The 26,737-nt window shown below is 31.3% G+C and overlaps 1 protein-coding gene across 1 annotated transcript in view; it reads left to right on the top strand.

The window, feature by feature from the left end:
* The first annotated feature begins 1,566 nt into the window (after positions 1-1,566).
* The window catches only part of SI (sucrase-isomaltase), a 93,469-nt gene continuing 68,298 nt past the window's right edge, over positions 1,567-26,737 (top strand). Inside the window, exons 1-13 of the mRNA XM_035278127.3 lie at positions 1,567-1,630; positions 3,974-4,091; positions 5,300-5,436; positions 10,404-10,521; positions 10,787-10,896; positions 11,858-12,009; positions 13,924-14,095; positions 15,075-15,174; positions 16,129-16,241; positions 18,495-18,620; positions 19,219-19,350; positions 19,440-19,559; positions 23,246-23,359. Coding sequence (XP_035134018.2) covers positions 3,974-4,091; positions 5,300-5,436; positions 10,404-10,521; positions 10,787-10,896; positions 11,858-12,009; positions 13,924-14,095; positions 15,075-15,174; positions 16,129-16,241; positions 18,495-18,620; positions 19,219-19,350; positions 19,440-19,559; positions 23,246-23,359 — 1,512 coding nt within the window. The 5' untranslated portion in view covers positions 1,567-1,630. The remainder of the gene's footprint in view (positions 1,631-3,973; positions 4,092-5,299; positions 5,437-10,403; positions 10,522-10,786; positions 10,897-11,857; positions 12,010-13,923; positions 14,096-15,074; positions 15,175-16,128; positions 16,242-18,494; positions 18,621-19,218; positions 19,351-19,439; positions 19,560-23,245; positions 23,360-26,737) is intronic.

Consider the following 26,737-nt stretch of genomic DNA (forward strand, 5'->3'; position numbering starts at 1 on the left):
TACAAGTTGGTATACAAAATTTACAGTCAGCTTGTTCATATTTACTTCTGGTAGTTTTGATTCAGATTATATTTTATATGTAGATCTAATAGTGGCAAATTGGCAGCTTAATACCAAGTTTTGCAGTTTACGAATATGGTATATCTCTCCATTTTTAAAATCCATAGCTTTTACATCAACATTTTTAGTGCTACTCTAATTGATGATATAGTTATCTATCAACTTATATCTCTGTCTTCATCTATATTTTAGTGTCAGTTTTCAATTGTTCATTTCTATCATGGAAGATCATGATTGGCCTTTGTATGTTCACCTTATATCCTGTGACCTTGCTTTGCTTGCCTGTTGATTCTAGGAACCTGGGGTAGATTTCGTGAGATTTTAGACATATATAATAATGTGGCACATGAAGAGAGAGTAAATCACTGAAAAGTTTTTAGTCATATGTTTACATTGGACTTACTTCTTCCCATTAACTTCATCCTGGAATGATTCTAAACTTCTTGCTATATAATTGATTTTATATACTGAAAGTTTTCCCTTATATAGCTACTGAATCTTATAGAAATCCATGCATAATTTTTAAAAATTTTCTTTTTAGACTCAGATTGTTTGCTTCAAAAACTAATTCTTCTACTTTATTCAAGCAAATTATTTTAATATATATTTTTGTTGAAAATGTAGTGCCCAAATTGCATGCAGAGCTGAGACTCTAACAATTTCAGAGTCAAATTGGGCTCTCTTTTTGATAGTAGATCTAAAATAAAAATAATGAGCAATATTAGCTCATATACTTCTCTTAGTGATTTTATAGGTAGATATTTTGCCCACAGTTTCTTAGATGAACATTGTACAGCCAGTGTTTATACCCAAATCTCTTATATCAAATCCATTGCCTTTCAACATTATGCTAGCTTAAACCAGTCGTGTAATTAATTTTACAAATTTTACTATATGAAATCAGAAGGGTTCACAAAATGATTTTTTCTATAATTTAATGAATGCTATGTATGGTAAATAAATAAATAAAATGTTGATTTCATCTTTAAATTACTGATCTGCACAGTAATGTTTTATACTTAAGGATTTACCAACTTTTCAACCTTAAGTTCGAAAACAAGACACAGGGAATAATTTTTATTTAATCATTCATTTTTATAAAATCCTATCTTCTAATTGTTATATCCTGAAATTTTTTTACAGATTCTTTATGTTTCTACTTTCTAGTGAGAATCTAAATTGCACTCAATGAAACATAATAGTTACTAAAACAACATCCAAGTATCAAAGAAATATAGTTTTGAAAAGAAAAAAATATAGAAATAACTAATTTTATGTTCATAAGCTATTAATAGTTCACAGCTTTGAGAAATCAAAGACTACATGGTAGTACAATTACTAATTAACTTAGATTCCCAGAGAGAAACATTTGTGTAAACTACTTTCAAGGTTAAGGCTTTTAACAATCGCATGTTGAGCAGAAATTATTAAACACTGATAGGGCGGTGAGGCTGCAATAAAATTTTATGAGTCGGTCAGTATATACCTAAGCAACTTTCCTTGATCATTATTTTGGCAGCCTTATCCAACTCTGGTACAACATAGCAAACACAACAGCTTATGAAATAAGGTAAGTCTATGGCTCATATGCTTTTTGCTATTTTCATGTTTCCCACTTATTTAAATATAAATTATAATTCACCTTTTTTCTTAATTTGCATTAGCAATATTCTCATCTATCTGCACTAGGTTAAAATAGCAATATCATACATTTTAAATTGCCATTTAAAATATGTAGTACCTTGTACTAAAACAGGAAAATATATTTCTAATTATTTTTAAATATAGGATTTCTTTTTGGCCCAACTATTCATTGTAACTTTTGAAAGTCTTAGGTGGAATCATAGCAAGTTTTGTTTAATGACTCTATATGAAAGAAAAATCAGTATTGATTAAGATTTTGAAAAATAGATGAATATTCTAATAAAGTATCGTTAAATACATTTTAAGATAATCTATAGAGAGTAGAATGCTACATTTATGAAACATTTATTTTTCCTAGCTTATCTTTTAAAGATAATTCATCAGGTTATTATACAATAAGGTATTATTCATCTTCATAATAATTATTCAGAGTATCAATATATAATTTTCAAGAGGAGTTACTTAAAATTACTGTAATCCAAAATTACAAGGATCATATTTTGGATCACAGTAATTTTAAGTAATTGTTTTAAATTTTGTTTGGATTTTTCTAGACAAAGGAGAGTTTGTTTCAGGTCAAAATGGATTTTTTAAGGTTTCTGTTATCAAAGAGAAAAGAGATTTACACTTATTTAAAATTGAACACTAAATGTGACTTTGTCGTTTCTCAACATAACGTCAAGCAACTGGGCTTCATTTTTTGAACAGCTTTATATATTACCTGTTGCTTTAAGTTTACTTTACATTCATTTTCTTTGATGATTTCTTATGCAATAAACAGCTTACATATCTGTAATGGAAAATTATATGCTAAGAATGAATGCTAATTTGCAGATATTCATTTATAAGCTATACTAAAAATTAACTTTTTGCTTATTTAATATTAGTATCTGACTTCTTTTATGATTCTTGCTAATAAGAATGTAACAATCTGATTGAGGAAATTGACATACACATAAATAATTGCAATGGACGTTTAATATGTATGGTAAATGGAGAAAGGCTAGATTAACTCTGTCTCAGAGTAAAAAGAAACTCACCATGGCATTTCAAATGAGTATAAATTAGAATTCACCTAGAAGAGTAGATGGAGAGGAATTGAAATTGAACAGCAGGTATGAAGGCAACACATTTTCTAAAAATTATGCTGTGGTGCTGGGGAGAAAATGAAGGTATAATTCTAATAATACTTTGAAGATGAAGTTGATAGGACTTATTGAATAATTGAATGTTGGAAAACATATGGAAGAAGGAAAAGAGGTTTTTAGGTTGGGAAAACTGGGTACCTAAACTGACAAAGTCACAGAACAGAAACCATTGTGAGACCAAAAAAAAAAAAAAAAAAATTTTGATTTTAAACCCAGCAATTTATTAAAGTGTTTACTGTAGAAATTCTAAGTTTGTCTTTGAATTAAGATTTACGTAAAAATCATGGAATACACTATAAAAAAATAAGATATGTGTGGTCAAAATTAAAATAAACAAATTTGTTTTCTGATAATTATTGGAGATGTGTTCTTTCTAGTCTACATTTGGGTATCTTCTATATGCTACCTCAGAAGTATAATGTCATCTAATAATAAATATATATTTTTGATGTGAAAGTTTTGTATAGTTCATTTACTGCTGTTTGATGGAGGAATTTGGTGATAATTCAAAGGATTTTTAAATAAAGTAGCAACTCCCAAATATATACTTATACTATTCTATTATCTATATATATATGTTTTTTTCAACAATATTGTTGTGGAAAGTAATGTTGGAATCAGAGAGATGAGTGTTCAAGAAAAGAAATTGAAGTTTTTAACTTTGAAATATAACGTATTATCTCTTTAGCTTGAAGTTCTTAATCAGTAAAATTTGAATAACGATTTCCTTCATAGAATTGTTGTGAAAATTGAGAAACAGTGAAAGTGGAAGTCCTTGCCTTGCAAAATGCTCTAAATGAGAAGGCAAGGCACACCTACTTGGAGATACCTTTTTCCAATCTATATTTTCATCTGAATGCATTACTTTAAGGTGCATCAGTAATTCATTCCTTTTACTTGAAATTGCATGTGTTGCTTACATTTTATATCAGCCTATGTTTCAGATTATTAAGTATGTGCTTAAGATATTATTGAGTGGGTAATTAATTCAGGATATTACATAAGTGTCTGCAACTCTGCATTGTACGTAGTAAAAATGCATATAATTACATAATAATTGATGACGATTTATTATGGTTACATATTTCACATTTAAACACATATTCTTTTCTGTTTTTTAGATGGCAAGAAGAAAATTTAGTGGATTAGAAATCTCTCTGATCGTCCTCTTTGTCATAGTTACTATAATTGCTATTGCCCTAATTGTTGTTTTAGCAACTAAGACACCTGCTGTTGATGGTAAGTAGTACATTAAAACCATGTCTACATTATTATGAAGTTAGGAGTACGCCACCCTACAATAGTTAGTTTTAAAACATAATCTATGTGAGATGAAACACTCATAGAAAAATCTAGGGTAAGCTACACAATTACTCCAACTTTTTCTATTCATTATATTCCAGTTATTTCAACGAAGAGCCTTGTAATTAAGGAATGCATGTGCTTGAACACTAATTGCCTTCCCTAGCTACTTGACCAAGAGCAAAGAGGCAAAGGGATCGAGCTGTTAATGTAAGGTGGAATAATGCCTGCTGTTGCCAGTGAGAGTCTCCTCATTAGCGGGAAAAACTGGGTTTTTACTCTGGCCTTCACACACTTGCAAAGGGAATGAGGATTTTAGCAAATATTCTTTGTTGTGGCTAGATTTTATTTTAAGTAGAGAAAGGTCGTATGAGAAAGGAAAGTAGAGAAAAGGTGAAAAAATGACTTGAATAGTTTAATTATCTTTCTCTGAATATTTTAATTCTAATTTAGAGTTGGTATATATGAAACACTGAATCTCTTTTTTCAGTATTCTCTTGAGCAAGTCAGAATTGCAAAGGCTGTTATACATTATCTTCTAGACCAACTATAGTTAGCATTTCCTATTGCTGTTGACAGTCTTTTGTTTTACCTTCTTCCAAAAACCGAGAGCTTACTGTATTATGAAGCAATAGATTTAAATGATATCTGATTGCTGGAATGTTATTTATATGGAGTTGGTATCTACCATTCCAGCTTTCCCTACTATACCTGTCAAATTATTTTCTTGCAAGTACCTATTTCCACCTATTGTTTTCTTCTCTAATTTCTTCCCACCTTCTCTATACCCTTTCTGAACTCAATATTGCTTCATCTTGTTTATTCAGCTACAAAACACAAATTGTAAATTCAGTATGAATAAATATTTTGTTACCTTTTGAATCTACACCAAGTCCTTTTGTTAATATATTTTGTATTTCTGAAGAAACAGTCAATAGGATTCTACAATACAAATTTTTAAAGCCTGATTGGATCTTTTCCTTTTGGTGACTAGGGCTTGAATTTGTGGGTCTTTTTAAATGCTAAATTTAATTTTTTATTATATATAAATTCATGTATTTTTTCAAAAGGCACGTACTGCCTGAAAGCCTGAGAAAATTAATTTAATGTCATGTTTTATATTATTGAGTTTTTTCCTCCTCCAGAAATTAGTGATTCTACTTCAACTCCAGCTACTACTCGTACAACTACAAATCCTTCTGGTTCAGGAAGATGTCCAAATGAGTTAAATGATAATGTCAATTTGAGAATAAACTGCATTCCAGAACAATTCGCAACAGAGGTCTGCAACAAAAGTCTTTAATATTTTTAATAAATATATAAATTATTATATTAAGATAATTGCTAAATATTGAATCAATCTCATTTATTAAATATCTAGACATAAGTTAGGCTGCATTTATCTTTTTATTATAGCTCTCTATTAAAAATGATAGATAACAGAAGTTACTGAGCTTGCTTCCCTTTATCTCTGTTCAATTTAAATTAACAAGTTAATATTCATCCATGTCTAACAAGTTATTGTTAATTTTATAATCTTCATGAAAGTCTATCATCTCAACTCTATCTTGAAAAATGTACACCTTTGATAATATGAAACATTTGATAATATGTATGTTCCAACAGAGTATTTGTAATGATAACATTAAAAAGTATCTGTGAAAAATAAGGTGATACTAATTTTATGAAAATTATTACTTGTTTTAATTCAGCAATTATAAGTGAAGAAGAGAAAATGGAGAAAATTAGGGGTAACCAATTGGATTCATGTAACCCAAGTTCACTCTTCGTTTTTCTTAACAAACCTGTGTGGGAATAAAGGTCAATGGGTGTGGGTGTATATGCACAGTCCCTCATGGGTCTCCTTCAGAATTGGTTTCAGGACTTCTGAGGATACCAATATCTGCAGACGTTAAAATCTCTTATATAACATGGCATAGCATTTGCATATAACTTGTGCACATTCTTCCGTATACTTTAAATCATCTGTAGAGTATTTATAAATTTAATGCCATATAAATGCTATGCATATAATTATTATACTCTATTGCTTTTATTTACATTATTTTTATCATTGTATTGATTTTTTTTGTTTCTTGAAATATTTCTGATTCACAGTTTGCTTCATCCACAGATGCAGAGGACTATTAGATGTTGACATTTTGTTCATGCAAATATGATATGCAAATATAAATTTCACCTTCTCCACTCCACTTTACCACACACAAATTGACTGATGAGCTATAAAATTTACTTTGTCCCTATCGTATATTTCCTACATCTTAGTTAGCATATAATTTCTTAATTATTTGCCACAAAAAAAAGTAGAAATAGATGAGATTTTCCTTAGGTTAACATTACAAAGAAAAGGTCCTATAGCTTATCCCCTAATAGAAGAGCTAAAGAACATAGTATTTACTGTGATTCACTGAGGGGAGTGGCCAGATATTCTCTTTACCTAAACTTATTCTTTAAGAAATGAAGCTCAACATAGAATTCTATTAGGAACAATATGGGTTTTGAAGGTTTTATAGGGAAACAACTTTGGAAACTCAATGGTTTACAGTTTTGTTGCCAGCAATTAGTCTTTAGTATCAACCTAATCTGTTAGATTGCTGAAGAATGTTTTCAATGTGAAATAAATTATACTTGTGAAGTAAACAAGTTAAACTTCAGACATGCTTATGTTTGCTATTTATGAAAAGACAACTTATAGTTTTAAAAGTTTAACTTTGTATATCTCAAATGAATTTATTTCTGACATTTTTAACTAGGTAAAATGGAACTTAGCAGAATGATTTTAAAAAGAGTATCATTTAAATGATATTTTATTTATGAACTTCTGGATGTATATGGAAGCTTAGAGTGTTTTTTAAGGCTAAAGGAATAGTCAAGTGTCACTTTGCTAGTTTAGAGACAAAGAAATTAGTGGCATGCAATGTTCAATATGAGCTCATGTTTCACGAACTTAGTAGCCACAGTTCATTAATTAGCATGTCATAATTTTCTCTAATTGGATGAATTTTCAAGATAGTATTTTTCTGTTATAGAAAATGGATTTAAAAAGTAAATAATAAATGAATGAAAAATAAAATCTACCTGAATTTAGAAAAGGGCCTAAATATTTGCTTTTTTCTGCTTTAGGGAATGTTACAATTTTCAAAGACTATTTTTATTCAAACTTTGTCTCTCAGGGTTTTTGTTGTTGTTATTTAGAGCTATATGACGTTAATAATGCTTTTCATTAAATACCTTAAAGATTCTTTAAAATACTTGCAATGTTAATTTTCTACTATCTTAAGTGATCAACTATATCAATTATTTATCACCTTAAATGTATATACTTACGCTTTTAAGTATGAGAAGCATGCTGTCTGACTACATATTTGTTTCAAATGCAGTGGTAGATATTGAAGTTGGTTAAGTAATAATTTTCTAAAAATGCCCTTACGTTTTCTTAATTTTAAAGAAAAGATTTCTCTTGAGTTTTCATGTACATGAGGATAGATTGTGAGTGTTTAATATTTGAAAATTGGTTATATTAAACTTACTGTAGAAATAACTTATTGTATATTAGAAAGGTTATGTTTACTTATTGAGTAATGATAAGAAAATATAGAATAATCATATGGTTACCTAGGAAACAGCCGTAATTCCATGAAAAATGCAGTAGCTCAGACTGCCATAACAAAATTCCACAGAATGAGTAGCTTCAACAATGACATTATTTTCTCACAGTTTTTGGAGGCTAGGCATCCAAGATCAAGGTGTCATCAAGGTTAGTTTCTACTGAAGCCTCTCTTTCTGGCTTGTAGACAGCTGCCTTCTCATTTTGTCCTCAGGTAGTATATCCTCCCTATGCACAGTGAGAAAGAGATCTTTGGTGTCTTTTCCTCTTCTTATAAGGACACCGGTCCTAATGAATTAGGGCCCCATCCTTATGACCTTATTTAAATTTAATTGACCCATGCAAGAACCTATCTCCAAATTCATTCACATAGGGGGTTAGAGCTTCAACATATTAATTTCAGGGGCAGAATCCAATGAATATACATGATTATATGTTGTATACACATTATATATTTTTATATATAAAATTATTACATTTAATTATATATAATCACATAATTGTATGTACATACATATAATAACAATATATTAAAATATGATAAATGTATTATACTTTTATTTACTAGAGTTTAACTGTCAAATGAAGCAAGAAGAAAACTAGTTAGATGAGAAATTAAAAAGAATGAGGAAAATGCCTAAAACCCTGAAAAATAGGAAGAACAACTAAACATACATAACAAGCATCAAAATCTTCACAAGATAAACTAAAATTACTAATATATTAAAAGCAACAACAGGAATACACATTTTTAATTACCATATTGTTGTGTATATGTAATAGGTTAAATAATATTTTCCAAAAATTTGTCTCTACTTGGAGTCACAGAATGTGACCTAATTTGGAAATACAGTTTTACAGAAGCAATTAGTTAACATGTAGTCCTGCTGAATTAAGCTTGGCCCAGGGTCAAATAACTAATATCTTTATAAAAGGAAGGAACCACACACAGAGACAGGCAGGGAGAAAAGCCATGTGAAATGGAAGTAGATATTGGAAAAATGCACCTATAAGCCAAGGAATGTCAAGGATTGCCAGGAGCCACCAGAAGCTAGAAAGAGACAAAGGAGAATTGTTTCATGGAGCATTTGGAGGCAGCATGGGTCTGCTGACACCCTTAGTTAGGACTTGTAGCCTCCAGTATGGTGAAAATAAATTTTTGTTGCTTTAAATCACCTTTTCCATGGTTGTTATGAAAGACATAGGAAAACAATAGGGTATATTTTGAGGAAATTAACATAAGCCTATTTTACTATTATATTTTTAATTATTTAAATTGTGATTATAGTGTGCTTATTTCTTTTATTTTTTAAACTGAGCACCTTTATGTGTTTATATAAATGTCTTTAAACTTTTATATAAAAACATTTCATAGAGACTGCTGTAAATAATATTTTTTGTACAATTGTCTCTTTGTATTGCTAAGAGTATTTCTATAGGTTAGATAACTGGAGATAAAATTGCCTGACCAGAATAATTATATCCAGTTGTATCCCAATTTGCAATGTATTTGTGGGTATGTGCATTTGAGTATAAATATATATATATATATATTTATATTTATATATATTTATATATATATGGTGTGTAGACAGATTTTATAATTATATGTATATTTATTACACATAAAAATAAATGTATATTTATTATATATAAAATATATATACATATATTCCATATACTTATCTATTTAAATATATTATAAATAAAATGTATAAATATATAGTATACATACTATATATATTATATGTGTTTGTGTATGTGTGTGTCTGTATCTGATGCCATTTTAATTTGAGGAGAAAATGGAGAAAGGTTATTGCATACTTTCAGCTGATTAAAATGAACACTTTTAAAAAATTATTTTCATGGAAAGTAAGCAAAGGGAAAAATCCTACAAGTTTTCAAATTGTGAAAATGTGTCACACTATTAAATTTACATAGTAAGATTTATAATTATAATGCTGTTTATGCACAGAATCATTATTTTGCTAAATCATATATTTATATAAACATTTATAATTTTTCTTTCACTTCACATAGTATTTCTGTATAGATAATAAAATTACTGAGAATTCAGTAGTTTGCTTTATTAATTGAATGCAGTTGCAGCAACTACTTGTGGTACCTGGCACGTAAACTAGTTAAGATCGTTTAAATAATTCAGTATTGAACTAAGAAGTAGGTGGAACTAAATCACTTACACATTTTAAGTAAATTTTAATTCATGGCCATATTTTCATTCTTCTAGTTTAAACTTCAGCTTGATACAAAATTAGTACAAAATAAATATTTCAGCTCTTCTATATCAATACCATGACAACAGAATAAATTATAATTACCTAGAGAGCAGGTTTCCTTAAAATAGTTGAGCTTACAAACATTTGTACAGATACATAATTTAGTAATCACATTTCATATTATAAATTTCTGATATTGTGTAATTAGTTCAATTTATTAAACACATTTCTTCCAGGTAAAAGAAACAAAAGGGCAAATTCCATTTGGCATATTACATTAAAAAAAATAGATTGTTTAAAAATATTTATTAATTGGAAAAATAGAGACTGGAACATCTGATAATAGTACTAATCATATAATTCCTTTAAAAAATATTTTATCAGGAAACTTGTAAACAGAGAGGCTGCTGCTGGAGGCCATGGAATGACTCTCTTATTCCTTGGTGCTTCTTCGTAGATAATCATGGTTATAATGGTGAAGGAATTACATCAACAGATCTTGGTAAGAAGTGCTCTATCAATATGATATATTCTAAGAGGAGCAAAAATGTGTATTAAATTTTACTTTGGAAAAATATCTTAAACATAATCAAATAAGAAATGTGTTCATGAGAATGTTCACATTGGCTGTATTAAGGATTTTTTGCATGGTTGTAAAAAATTTCAAAAGTACTCATTTGTGGTAAGTACAATAAGATAAATATATAGAATAATTGTTAACATATATAAATCAAGTCACACATGGCAGCTTTTTTGTATTCTTTAAGGACTTCAAGACACATTAAACAGGATACCTTCACCTACACTATTTGGAAATGATATTGGCAGTGTTTCCGTCACAACTCAAAATCAGACATCCAGTCGTTTCCGGTTCAAGGTTTGTTTTTACAGTTTCCAAAGAAGGTTAAATAACAAAAGACATTTGATAAACACACTTTTCGCCCTACAAATACACTTTCTCTACTGAGAAATATTTATTCCAAGATTACGGATTAATTAAACTGCACTTCTTTCAGCTTGTTTACACAAATATAACATGCAAATAATAATAGTTTGTCCTGCACTTATTTTTGAACTAAAATAATATAGTTCATGTAAAATATTTAGCTCAGTGCCATGAAGAAAATAAACATTCTCAAGAAGCGTTTAAAATTTTTTATTGTTTAAACTACAGGCTATGATAGATTAATCTAAAATTTAATTTGTGAAAATTGTTAGTGTTGTATCCATGCAACATTCTATCTTTCAATGATGATCAATTTTATTCATGATTTTAAAAACTATAATTCTTGATTTTTTTAGTAAGTAGTTTTCTAGTATGAATATTTTAAATTTGAAAGTAAAACCAGCACCAAATTATTTGTATATCACCTTTTTAGCAACAATTTCATGGGAAATTTTTTTTTCAGTACTTCAGTTTTATTTCAGTGCTTCTTTTAGTTCCTCTAAATGTTTTTAAACAAAATTTCTTATCTTTATGGAACTACATAAGGACCTGACACTGAAAAGCACTGAGAATGATTAAATTCACAAAGGTCTAGTATTCAAAAATCAATAGCTGGTAATACTGTCATTTTCACATCAGTCAATAAAATTCTGTACATAATTTTATACCTAATACTTCATAACCAACTAATTCTATGTATTTCTTAAAAATTTATATACTCTGTGCATAGCCATTCAACAATGTTAAAATTAAGGTTCTTAATAGATTAATAGTTTTTCTATAAAACTAATCAATGTATTTTTTATTTGAAACTAGCATTTAATAATTCAGAATTGGAATATTTAATAATAGTTTAGAATCAAGTAATGCTAACTTGCTTAAATCTTTACAGATTACTGATCCAAATAATAAAAGACATGAAGTTCCTCATCAGTATGTAAAAGAGTTTACTGGTCCTGCAGTTTCTGACACATTGTATGATGTGAGCATTACAGAAAACCCATTTAGCATCAAAGTTATTAGGAAAAGCAATGGTAGAACTTTGTAAGTATCTTATTTTACATTTATATAAGTTTATTCTCTTATATAGAATTGGAAAGTCTTAATTTCAAGACATTTTCAGAAGGAATAAATTTCCTCCCAAAAGAGAGTAGGTGGATAACTTGTAAAGATTACTGTGATAAAGGTGTTTGGTTTCTTGTGGAGGAAAAATGCTGGAACATAAATTATAACCTACAAATAAAGGTCAAATAAAGAGGAACGTGGAGAGCATCAATAACACAACTCTAGACTTGCATATATTTGTACAGACCTAGAACTCCTCTTGTGTCTTTTCCCCCATATTTATTGTATTCTGTTGCCAATCCAATTTGTAGAATCAAACAGTTGTTATTCAAAGAGTAGTTCCCATGATAATATTAAAATTATATATATATATTTCAATATAGGCTGAACACCTTCATTATGATTGTATGGGGTGTAGGTGCAAGAGATTTAGTAATTTCCTGTGAATGGTTTCAAGATAAATATTCTTGTATCCCCAAGAAACATTTAAAAAGTAATTGTCAAGATTAAATCTCAGCAATTTCTCTTTTTAAATGTATTCTAGTACTTTTGTTAATGACTTTGTGTTAAATCAGAAAAATATTCAATGCTATGTGAAATAAGCCAGGCACAAAAAGACAAATACTGTATTATCTCCCTTATATGTGGAATCTGAAAAATGTTGAAATTATAGAAGCAGAAAGAATTATGGTTTCCAGATGCTGGGAGTGGAGGAGAAGGGGGAGATGTTGGTCAATGGATTAGACAGAAGCAATGTTTTTGAGACAAATTAATGTGGTGACTACAGTTAATAATAAAATAATAACAATGTATATTTCAAAATTGCTAACAGGCTACTATAAATTCTAAATGTTTTCAATAAAATGTATATGGTGTGATGGCTATGTTAATTAGTTTTATTTCATCATTAAATGATGTGCATCAAAATGTCACATTGTATTCCATTTATACAGACCTCTCTCAGTATTCATGGGAGATTGCTTTCAGGACAACCCCTGCTCCCCAACTGAGTATACCAAAATCCATGGATGCTCAAGTTCCTTATGTAACAGTGTGTAGTATTTGCCTATAACTTGGGCACATCTTGTATATTTAAATCATTTCTAGATTACTTATAATAACTAATACAATGTAAATTCTATGTGAAGAGTTGTTATATTGTTAGTGAAGAATGACAAGAAGAAAAAAATCTGTATATATTCAGTATAGATGTGCCACTCTTTTTCTTTCTTTTTTTTCCCCCTCAAATATGTTCCATCCCTGCTTGGTTGAATCAATGAATGCAGAACTCACAGATACAAGGGCTAACTGTATATACAATTACTACTCATCAGCAAAATAGAAACATAAAAATCTTAAATGTCATTTAGCATTTCTTGTAGTACATATTTTATCTGCACAAAACATCAATTTTTTAAGGGAAAAAAACGCTTTCAAACTTAATTTTTAAGTGTGAAAGCCAGTAAATTACTGTATTTTAAAATCCAGTCCCTAGAGTAAGTAGAATTGGGTTTGAAAGTTGGCTCTTCTGCTTGCCAGTTTGTGACTCCTGAAAACTTCAATTAATTTTCCCAGTTTGTGTCATCTCTGAAACACAATTGAAAATGATAGTTATGCTTTAAACTTGAGATGACAAGTAAAGGAAGAAATTGATGTGAAAAATATTGGCAAAATTGTGTTGACGCAGTGGAGAAAGTCTTTCTGTGGGGTAATTTGTGTGTTTCTAAGAAGTGACCAAGCTAACCACTGGCATGTTTAAAATGAAATATTCTGGATGATGTTAACATAAACCTGTATTTGATAGAACATTACACACACACACACACACACACACACACACACGTGTGTGCATAGGCGTATATATATTTAGATTTTTTATTTCTTTTCTTGCAGGTTTGACACCAGCATTGGTCCCTTAGTGTACTCTGACCAGTACTTACAGATCTCAACCCGTCTTCCCAGTGAATATATTTACGGTATTGGGGAACAGGTTCATAAGAGATTTCGTCATGATTTATACTGGAAAACATGGCCAATTTTTACTCGAGATCAACTTCCTGGTGATGTAAGAAACTATCTTTCTTGTTATAAATAAAATCATTATATTGCAGCAGATGGTAATCTTGGCATATTTGAAACCATCATTTATTTTAACTGATCAACTAAACCATTAAATGTCACGGATACCTATCCAGAAGCTTGTTTAGCTTGGAAGTGACAACTGATTGGTTGTAAACTGACTCCAGGACTAACAGAATTTGTGAACGTTTGCACAGGATTTTCCGTTTATAAATGTTTTATTTTGACTTTCATGATCATATCTTATTATTCCTTTTTTCACTCACCCTTGTACTTACATCAATCCTTGGCTAGCCATTGCTAGTCAATGTAAATTTTTATGAGGGTACATGTCATTTTGGAAGCTCTTGCAGTACCTTGGGCATACATGGGGCCTAAATGATAACTACGCCATTACCTTATCATCAATAAGTTATTTTTCTATTATTTATTTATTTTTAATTTGGAGACGGTGCCTCACTCTGCTGCCCAGGCTGGAGTGCAGTGGTGCAATCTTATCTCACCACAACCTCTGCCTCCTGGGTTCAAGCAATTCTTCTGCCTCAGGTTCCTTAGTAGCTGGGATTACAGGTGCTCACCACCACACCCAGCTAATTTTTTGTTTTTTTAGTAGAGACAGAATGTCAGGATGTCACCTTTTTAGCCAGGATGGTCTTGATTGTGATCCACTCACCTTAGCATAAGTTATTAAAACCAATGTAATTATAATAAAACAGGACAGTTAAGTAATATATTAATAGTAACATGTATATTTTATACATTGCAATAATATTAATAATGTTTAGCAGTTTGAAGGTTTTTCTTCTATCTACAATGTTTCATTGTTATATATAGTGAAGACGATTAGTATAGAAACACGGGAGTAAATTATAGAAACAAATTAATTCACGAAGAGCATATAAAAGATATAATCGTTTTGTTTTAAATATATTTAAAAGTTTTATTTTCAAATTCTTGCCTTATAGAATAATAATAATTTATATGGCCATCAAACATTTTTTATGTGTATTGAAGATCCATCTGGAGAGTCATTTGGTGTGTTTTTAATGAATAGCAATGCAATGGGTAAGAATAATTTATTTAGAAATATATTTAAAGATTTCACTTGAAATGTTTTAACTGCTCTTTTTATTTCAATCATACATATTGTATGAGATGTGTGCTAATTTATAGTTAATATTAACGTGAAATTATTGCAAGTAGATTTTGAAATTAAAGAGACAATCAATTTTTGCATACCAGTGCATCCATTTTGGGATATTGGGGAAAGTATGCTGTGTTGGGGCATTCAGGTACTCTATTTTCCTTTCAGAGGAATACTGAAACACATCTATGCCAATGGGTATTTTCATTCCCACAACCTCATTTGTCAAGATAAGTAAACATGCCAGAATAAATGAAAACAAGGATGTCTATGGAAATAGAAGGAAGAGAAATTTTCTAGTTTATTATAATTTATATAATGTAGTCTTTTATTTTTTAATATTATGAGTTTAATATCTTTTTTATAGGTGAATTGGTGATAACAAAAAGTTAAAGAAATTAATCACATTTCAGCAGGATCAGTTTGTTGCGTGGTTATCCAGTCACTGTGTCTTACATTTAGGAAAGTTAAATTAAAACTTTTGACACTTTGTCTTTTAGAAATTAGTATGTGATAATATGATCTTTCAGAGAATCTTCAATGTAAATGACTAATTAAAAATGCAGTTTCAGAGAGAAATCTTTTCGTTGTCAGAGAACTAATCCTTTGCAACTAACCCTTTGCAAGACGATAACCAGGGGAGCTTTTGCCACCATCTGTGAAAGAAAATAGCTGAGATATTTCATTATAAGCCTCAGACATGATGGCATTTTACTTTTTTTCTATGTTATTCTTACATTCAATATTTCATTATTTCTTAATTATTCAAAAATAATGTAAAATAATGTAGTTAATACAAATTAATTAAAATGGACTTTGCAACTAATTACTATGAACTCTTTCACTGATACAAGTTTCCCAATTTCATTTTGTAGAGATTTTTATCCAGCCTACTCCAATAGTAACATATAGAGTTACTGGTGGCATTCTGGATTTTTACATCTTTCTAGGAGATACGCCAGAACAAGTGGTTCAACAGTATCAACAGGTATGTTTCATCTATTTCATATTTTTTTCTGCATACTTTTATTTCATCTAATATGTCCACTTATTTAGATGACTTTATTTTACATATTAGGGGCCTCTTAGCTAAATGTTTTTGAAAATCTATCATCTTTAAGATGCAGCTGGGTGGTTTTCATTTTTCCCTTGTACAGTGAACTCTATATATATTCAAGTGTCTATGGGTCTGAATTCTAAATAATGTATTAGTTCTAGGCAGTTGACTTCAAGAGGTGAATTTCATTGAGATGTTGCATATTAAATATTTACTTATCATGACTTTATTTGTGAAATAAAGCAAAAGGAACAATCTTATTTAACACTGAGAATAGTCAATAAATGTGTAGGTCACATATTCTTTTGATCAAAATCCTAGAGGTAACTGAGTTGTGAGAAGACTGATGAATAGTGCTATAAATTCATAGTAGGTAAATTCCAGAAAAATTGGCTATCTTTTGGCCTAAAGAGGATCCAGTTTGAAACCTAGTCTGAAACACATCTCAAGTTGATATCTAAGCAACTCTTATTTACATATTAAATAACGTCTTGTATTCCTGAGCCCAAGATAGGCTTTAGAGAGGTGGAGAATCCAGGACTTACGCTGAAGATGATTCTAAAACTTCCATGTAATTTCTCTTTTCTAACTGTTACAATGTTGTTATCATGGAAAATAAAATTATTTTAATTGGTATAAAATTCAAGTATTATGCCTATTTTAAATATCTCATTTTCTTAATATACCTTTTGACATATAATTCCCATTTGCAAAAATGATCTCAAAGGAGAAAAAACTTAAATAAATAAAAACTTTTTAAATTAGGGTCCAGAAATCTAAATGAGACTAGCTAAAGTTTTATGAAGTTTAATAATTCACAATGTCTAATCATTCCCAAATTTCTATTTACAAATGTGAAATTTAGAAGAGAAACAAACAGCATTTACAGTCTGTATAAAATAAAATCATAATTACAGTTCCAGGCTGGCCTACATATAGACTTTGTGTGTGGTTATCACATGAACAAAAGGGAGAAACAAATTATTTGACATTCCAGTTGTCAAACATCAGTTGGCATAGCTGTCTCCCACATGTTGAATAAAGTCAATAGAATGTCAAATTATTTCAAAATCAGTATTGTTACACATATGTTGATTCACCACACATACGTGAGAAGAAATTTATGTCAACAGATATGTTGATTCTCACACATATATGAGAAGAAATTCCAATCGCATGTCTAAATCTTTAAAGAATTATTTGGAACATATGGTATTCAGGAGAATACTTTAAACTTACTAATTTTTGAGAGCTTACTTTAATATCAAGTTTGTCTAAGTTTGGTACTTCACTTTAATAGAAAACAATAACCCAACGTGAGTAATTAATTTCTTTTTATTTTTACATAGCAGTTTTTTAGATATAAGTCATGAAGAAATAATGCATCCAATGTGTATATGAAAACCTAAACAAAAAACATTGATTATACCAAGTATGAACATGTCTTATATAACTCAATACTCACTTTTTAGTGAAAAAAAATTGACATCAGTTACATCCAAATTTCCATGTGCAAAATTATATCATCTGCTGTAAAGAGACACTGATATTCTCTTGCACTGAGTTTGCTTGGGCCACTACAGAAAGGGATGGTGATTCATTTGTCCCCAGGAGGATGAAACAAAGCTGAGGCACTGTATGTGAATAAGAAGGGAGCCTATGCAATATCTGTGTTGGGTGGGAGCACTGTAGAGTGTATATTTTATTAATATTTTTGAAAACCAGGAGATAAATGACTGCCAAAATGTAAGGAAACAGAAATTTTGTACTTTTAAACATCTTTTCTGTTTTCATTACACGGTGACTTGTTATAGAAAATAGGAGCGTGGTGGGAAAATTTCCCTTTTATCTTTTTTCTTTGTTTGCTGTTCTTGTATTCTCTTAACTTTTTTTTATGGACAAAACATAGCTTGGCAAATGCTACTTTCTGTTATGTTGCACTTTCTAATTTTTAAACACAACTAAAACATGAAATGCAAGACATAAACTTGTTTAGAGTTTCCTATCACATTCAAATAGAATAGAAATTATTTGGAATCCAGGTAACACTAAACTTTTGTTTAAATTATGTAAACTTAAATGAATATTATGAATATAACAAAATAAGAGGGACATTAACTTTAATTATTAATGCTAAATGTATTTCTTTCTATTCAAACTAATTGCATCCCCTTTTACTTCAAGCTTGTTGGACTACCAGCAATGCCAGCATATTGGAGTCTTGGATTTCAACTAAGTCGCTGGAATTATAAGTCATTAGATGTAGTGAAAGAAGTGGTAAGGAGAAACCGGGAAGCCGGCATACCATTTGTAAGTAGAATGAAGGGTTTGTGGAAATATGTATCAAGTTAAATACTGTCACATAATAACCGTAGGAAATTGTCAGGAATATCTTCTATATATATTATATAATATTATTACAAGGCTGCCTTTTAATTGTAAAGTATATTTTATCTCATACGTAATCCCCTTGCCTCCTGAAAGTACAACTATATGCTTTTGAAGAACTGATTGTTAGTTATACTGGAACAGAATACTTATTTAACTGTAAACAAAATCATATTTAGTTTCTAAAATAGACCTTAATATTAGCATCTATATATTTTTAAATAATTTTCTGAAATATATAAATTTTTATTTACAATGAAATGCACAAATATGAAAACAATGCATATCTAATCATATCACTGAAAAAAATATGAATAATAACTTAATTTTTTTGTACTTAATAATTAGAAAAACCAGTTTTAAAAACAATATAATTGCTTCTTTAGTGAAATGAAAAGGATGGACATTCAGTTTTTTTTAAGGGTTATGTTTATAATAGACATTCATTGGAATTAAGAATTGACCTGATTAGAGAGCTATTTTAGTTCTATGTATTAAAGTGCAATCTGCTCATCTTTAGGATACACAAGTAACTGATATTGACTACATGGAAAACAAGAAAGACTTTACTTATGATGAAGTTGCATTTCAAGGACTCCCTGAATTTGTTCAAGATTTGCATAACAATGGACAGAAATATGTCATCATCTTGGTAATGATCAATTATACATTAAAACATTTTTAGTTTTTATACATGTGTAAGTTAATAGATTTTACATGGTTTCTTCTTTCTATTGTTAGGACCCTGCAATTTCCATAAATCAACGTGCCAATGGAACAGCATATGCCACCTATGAGAGGGGAAATGCACAAAATGTGTGGGTAAATGAGTCAGACGGAATAACACCAATTATCGGAGAGGTAAAACATTATATTCACTAATATTGTGTTGCTCAAATTTTCTTCTCTGAAACAATAAAGTTTCTGTGGATATGAGTGTGTTTGCATGTGTGTGCGTGTGTGCATATATGTCTGCTTTCAAGTCTGAATTTTATATTTTAATTGTGGAGAAAAATATTAGACAAAGAAAGTATTTCAAGGTTCTATAAAACAGTTCTCATAATGAAGTATTGGATGCAAGATTGAAATAATCCACCAAGACAAAAGTATGCCAAATTGCAGGGTCTTTATTGCCAGCGACCACAGAGGACTCACGTCTCTCCAACCTGTGGCCCCGAACTCAGGGGGAGCAGGGTATTTAAGGTGAAAAACCACATAGTGGATGCAGGGCAAGCAACTTTACAGACGCTTATTTTGGTAACTGATAAGCAAAGGCCAGACAGTTCATTCTTTAGAGCAAGCTAGCAGTTTTGTTTACAGAAGCCAAGGTCAGCAGTTATTGCAAGGAGAACGGGGCAGATTTTTGGAAAAACAGCTTTGTCTTATAAAATGGCGTTGCTCTGGTTCTAACTCTAGGCCTGCTATAGCACAATAAGAAGTCATGCAGAAGGTTTGACTTCGTACAGGAAGATCAAACTACATGCTTTGATCTTAGTAGATTGTAGGTGTTTAGGAATTCATGCATTTCTTCTAGGTTTTCCAATGTATTGGCATATAGCTGCTCATAGCAGCCTCTAAAACTATCGGCATTTCTGTGTTATCTGTCATAATGTCTCTTTTTTAATCACTGATTTTATTTATTTTGGTCTTGCTTTTTTTCAGTCCAGTTAAAGGTTAGTTGATTTTATTTACATTTTCAAACAACCAACTTTTCATTTCATTGATATTCTGTACCTTTTTCTTCAATTTCATTTATTGCTTCTCTGATCATTACTATTTCTTTTCTCAAGAAATGGAGTCTCTCTGTCTCTGTGTTAAGCTGCTTGGAGTTAGGCAAGGAGTGATGCAAGCAACCCTGTGGCCACCACCACTGGGACTGTGCTGGGTGAGACCGGAAGCCGGCATAGCAATAGATCTTACTCAAGGCCCACAGTGACCATTACCTGGCTACTGCTTATGCTCACTCAAGGCACAAGGACTTTACAATGGACAGTTGGCAAATCCATCCAGGCTTGTTTCTTTCCCTTCAGTGTGGCAAGTTCTAACATGGCCCCCAGGCAAGTGCAGAGATGCCCTCTGGGAGCCAGGGCCTGGTGCTGGGAAACTTAGACATTTACCTGGTGCTCTATTCTACTGCAGTTGAAGAGGCTAGCACTCAGTCCCTGAGACAGAATCCTTCCCTCTCACCTTCCCTTTTTCTCAGGCAGAAGAGTCTCTCCATGTGGCCACCACCGGCCCGGTTCTAGACAAACACAGATGGCTATAGCTGATATTCACTCAAGGACCAAGGGCTATATTGTCAGCTTGTGGTGAACACTGCCAGGCCCATATGTCTCCCTTTAGCTCAGTTGTCTCTTCTCTGGCCCAAGGCAGGTCCAAAAATACCTTCCAGGAGCCAAGGCCTGATACTGGGGGCAGTAGGAGTCCACCTGCTGATCTACCTCACTGTGGCTGAGCTGATACTCAAGTTGCAAGACAAAGTTCCCTTTACCCTTCCTTCTCCTTTTCGTAATCAGCAGGGTCTCTCCCCACAGCCACCATAGCTGGGAAAGTGCTGGGTCACAGCTTAAGACAGCATAGGCCGGATTCTCACCCAGGGCCCATATTGAGTATGGCCTGGCTATTCAGGGCACAGAGGCTCCTTAGTTAGCAAATGATGAATTCTGCCAGGGCTGGCTTCACCCCTTCAAGGCAGTGGGTTTCCTTCTGGCCCAGAGTGTATTGAGAAATGTCTGGGAGTTGGGTCTCAGCTGGGGGCCTCAGGACTCTGCCTGCTGCCCTATTATACTACAGCTGAGCTGGTGTCCAATTTGCAAGACAGAGTTCTCATTATTCTCCCTTCTCTTCTCCTCAAGAAGAGGCAAAGAATATCTCCCAGAGCTATGAGCTGCACTGCATGGGTTGGGGGAGGAGTATTGCAAGCAATTCCTTGGCTTTTCCAGCTGGTATCTCTTTTGGTTGTGTGTACCCCCAGTGCACTGTCTCTGAGTCCAGCACAGCACAAGGATTTACCCAGGGAATTGTGGTCCATGTGGCCTAGACAGCCTTTCCAGTTAATTAGGACCTCAGAGCAATTTAGATCATAGTAGTGGGGCTTGCTGCAACTTGAGTTCCCACTGCTGGGAAGAACAGTTAGCCTATGGCTAGGGCTGTTCTAAATGCTCCTTTTATGGGTGTCAGCTGATTTCTGCCCCTCGTACTTTCTGCTGTAGCAGGCCAGCAGTGAGTTCCTGTGCAAAAGACCACAATCACTTTGCTCTCCCTTCCCAATGTGCACAGATTCTTTCTCTATGCACCATGGTCACTGTTGGGGAATGTGAGCAGGGTGGTGCATGCAAACCAAGACTCTCTTTCCTACCCTCTTCAATGACTCCTCCCTTGATATGCTAAAACCAGGTCCTGTGATCGCTCACCTGTATTTGGTTCTTAGGAGGGTACTTTTTTGTCTGTGGGTAGTTGTTCATTTCGGTACTTCTGCAGGGAGAATGGTCACCGGAGACTCTTTGCAGCCATCTTGCTCCATCTGTCTGCTCTAAGCTTCTTGCTTATCATGGTCATCAAACTTAAAATTTCTGGTGAAAGTCTTTTAAATAATTATAAGCTCCTTCTTTAAAAAAAACCCCACATTTTTCTTCCCTTAATTAATATTTCACATGATATATGCTAATACCAGCTTTGTTGCTTATGGACAGATCAGATAGTCAATTTGAAATATTTGAATACAAAACAATATAATTTAGTTCAATTTATCTGAAATTAAATTCTTCTTGCCTAATGTCATTATCTTAAGTAATAAGTAAAATAATGTAAAATAATTTCAAGAAGCCTAAATCAGAAAAAGACAGCATAATACACATAGCGTTTAATAGCATGGAATCAGGTGTATTGTTTGGTTTAAAATTCCTGCTGTACCTGTTATTAGTGGTTTGACTTTAAGCAACTTATTGAACTTCTTTATGCATCGCTAATCTGCAAAATGATTTTAATTAGAGTACCTACCTCATCTGTAAACTGGGGATAAAAATAGTACCTACTTTCAAAAATTCTAATGAAGATTATATGTTAGTAATTATGAAAGTACTTGAAATAGTGCCCAGTATGTATCATATTCATGTTTATTCATAAAAAAATAAACATTAGAGAATTTTTTTAAAAAATTGTTTGGAGGCATACACCTTTGGAAATGAACTAATGTGCTTTCTTTTATGGGATATAAAATATACAGAATATGCATTGTTTATTTATTAAGCTAACCTATTGTGAGGCTCAGAAACAAATTTAGTTGCAGTCAAAATAGCAGCCTTATGCCATGTTCTGATAATTTTTTCTTCCTAAATGCTTTATGATTTCACCTATTTTGTTCCTCTTCTTAAATGCGTTTTAAAGTAGTCATGATATTCTTGTAAATTGAGATAATATTTGAGTTGCATATACCTAAAGAAGTATAACTTTAACACTTTTTATATTCTCAACTTTATGAATTTGAAATTTTATTTATTTATTTTTCCGTGTATTTATATATATGTGTGAATTATCTCTCCTTCTAGGTGTGGCCAGGATTGACAGTGTACCCTGATTTCACCAATCCAAACTGCATTGATTGGTGGGCAAATGAATGCAGTATTTTCCATCAACAAGTGCAGTATGATGGACTTTGGATTGTAAGTAGTTATTTTAAAACAGTAATTTTGGTCAGTGACCATAGAATTATTTATCCATAAAAATTACTAAGTCAAGGAAATACATTTTTTTCTGATGTATTCAACATAAAATTTAAAGCTACTGTATTTTTTACTAGAATATATAAGTATATCTATTACACTCATGAGTGAGAAAAAAACATAAATGCAAATCGAGGTTTTTTCCTTTTTAGCAATACACTTTATAAATTTATTTTCATATCCAAGGTTTTGTTCCTTTATGATTAATAATTTACCTATAAATTAATTAATAAGATTTGGTGATAAGCCTATTAAAGTGCAACTCCCAAGACATTTATTAAAGTACAGCAGCAATATGATGAATAAGCTCCTATTCTTTAGAGACTGCTCTTTAGTAAGCTATGGAATAGAACAAATAAAAATAGGTAATAGGTGAAGTTTTGTATCTCAAAAAATGAACAAACAGAATCCTAGTTTGCTAATAAACTTATTAAAGAAAAATACAGCCAGGTGTGGTACCTCATGCCTGTAATTCCAGCACTTTAGGAGGCTGAGGCAGGCAGATAATTTGAGGTCTGGAGCTCAAGACCAGTCTGACCAACATGGTGAAACCCCGTTTCTACTAAAAATACAAAAATAGCTGGGTGTGGTGGTGGGTGCCTGTAATCCCAGCTACTTCGGAAACTGAGGCAGGAGAATCACTTGAACCCAGGAGGTGGAGGTAGCAGTGAGCAGAGATATCACACTACTGCACTCCAGCCTGGGCAACAAGAATGAAACTCTCTCTCAAAAAAGAAAAAGAAAAATACAAATGTTGAGGAGATTCTTTAAGTGAAATTGTACATCTGTAGCTATTGATGGCCTGCTGCTAGGCATGGAAACTAAATTATAACTGCATAGAATTTTGAAAAAAGACCTAATGGACGCCCTAGGGATGGCCGTATTTTCTTTGTTCTTTTAGGTCCACACAATCTTTATTTTCCTGGAGTGCTCATTATTAATTCAATCATCATTCCAATTATTCACTTGTTTATTAAATCAATCATTTAGTTAACAAATGCTTCTTTTGCACCATATATCTATCAGACATGTTGTCAGAAATACAAAAATAGAAAAATTACGTTTTCTGCTGACAACACGGATTTGAATAAAGGGGTTAGTATAATCTTCAGGATTCCTATGATGACAGTAACAAAATGAAGATGAAAAGGCTTCAGTTATTTAACATAAAATCAGTGATATTACACCACTAATAACCAGCAGTTGGTAGAAATACAAATAATTCAGTCTGACCATGAGCTTTATTTTAAATTCTAGTTTTATAGTAGTGAGCCTATACTGCAAGTTTCTTTAGTCTTTTTTATTTCCTACTTAGGAACCACTTTGATCACGGCAAAATTACAAGTACAAATAATACTTTAGGAAGAGTGGGACAGAGTCTGATTGTATTATAGGAAGAGAGAATATGGCATTTCTTGCGTTAATCGAAAACTGAAATTCCTGATTCACCTCCGAAGTGGGGGAGAGAAAATTATCTGAGAAAGGCTGAGTATTTTCCACACTACTACAGAAGCATTGTAACTAAGACTTAAACAAATAAAAAACGACAACAACAAAAAAGTATAATTTCAAAGATCAATGAACATCAGTGAATTCATACATATTATGGATATTCTACTTCTAGCTATTTCTTAAATAGTTGCCATATTACACTGCCAAGTTGTTTATATAATTATTTCACTTTCTTTGGATTATTGTTTCTGATCTAGTTTTAAAAAGTTGTTATTTAACTGATAAAGTTTTATTTTATGTCAAGTATAAAACAGTTTTATAATTTACTAGATTTGTAATTTAGTTTACTTGCTAATAGTCATAAATGTAAGGTTTAAATATTAAAATCACCTTGGGAAATGATATGAGCTTAATTGTCATTGAAGTATAGTTTTTTATAAATTTGAATTCTATTTTATATTTATGAGATAATCCCCTAATAATTGAGAAACAAAAGCCTACTGTACTTAGTATAACTGACACCAAAACTACGATTTCAAAACAAAAGTATTAGTCAATAATTTTTAAATAAAAATATTCATTTATTGAATACATATGGATATTTTTATACCATGTTTTTATTTTGATTCTATTCTTAAAAATCTAATTAGTGGCCCAGAAGTAGTGGCTCATTCCTGTAATACTTGCATGTTGGGAGGACAAGATGGGTGGATCACCTAAAAAAAAATCTAATAAGCAAAATTATTTAATGAAAACTGAATAATTTAATATATAGTATTTTGAAACATAAATTTTGTTAATAAGATATGCCCAAATAAATTTATATTTCCAAATAACTAGAAGCTTATTTGGTTATATTCTTTCTACATTTTATGTGATTCTTATAAAAATGAAATTCTTTTACAAATTCTTTTAAAAATGGGGCAATATTTTTTCATATTTAGTTTAAATGTGAGTAGAAAATGCCATCAGATCACTATTACAATTTTCAAGGAATTTTAAAGAAGCTTGAGGTACATTCTCAGAAGCAGCTGACAGTTCCTTCCTTCCTTCCTTCCTTCCTTCCTTCCTTCCTTCCTTCCTTCCTTCCTTCCTTCCTTCCTTCTTTCTTTCTTTCTTTCTTTCTTTCTTTCTTTCTTTCTTTCTCTTTCTTTCCTTTCTTTCCTTTCTTTCTTTCCTTTCTTTCTTTGATGGAGACTTGCTCCGTTGCCAGGCTAGAGTGCCATGACTGCAATGTTTCAAATCTACTGGTTCCAATAGTAAAAATCCTAATTTACCTAATATACTTCACTTGTATATGATATTAAATAAAAGTAGTTTCACCATGTGCTATGGTGTTGTGTTGCATCCATTCCCCTGTTATCTACATTAGGAATTTCTCCTAATGCTATCCCTCCTATAGCCCCCACCTCCTGACAGACCGTGGTGTTTTATGTTCATTTCCCTGTGTCTCTGTGTTCTCATTGTTCAACACCCACTTATGAGTGAGAACATTTTAAAATTTAAAATAATGCAGCTCACTATTCCTAAATTATACATTTCAGCAGCATTTTTTTAAAATTTAATTTTATTGGTGGAATAATGAAGAAAAAAGTACTTTACCTACACTTATTTGCTATATAAGTATAGAATACCTTTATTAATTTTTACTGGGCACAGGAAACAAAATTGAATATAAATTCCAGACAACTTCAAAACAGTAACTCAATGTAGCTTTAGATATTTTTGTACTTCAGAATAACTATATTAACTTCTCTCATTTCTGCTTACTCTGAAAACATCTGGGAAGTGGAAATATATACTGTTTAAATCTCTGTCATGATAACAAATTTCTTTTTCCCTTGAGCACCATTAATTTATCATTTC

Source organism: Callithrix jacchus, chromosome 17, assembly GCF_049354715.1.
Source record: "Callithrix jacchus isolate 240 chromosome 17, calJac240_pri, whole genome shotgun sequence".
NCBI lineage: Eukaryota > Metazoa > Chordata > Mammalia > Primates > Cebidae > Callithrix > Callithrix jacchus.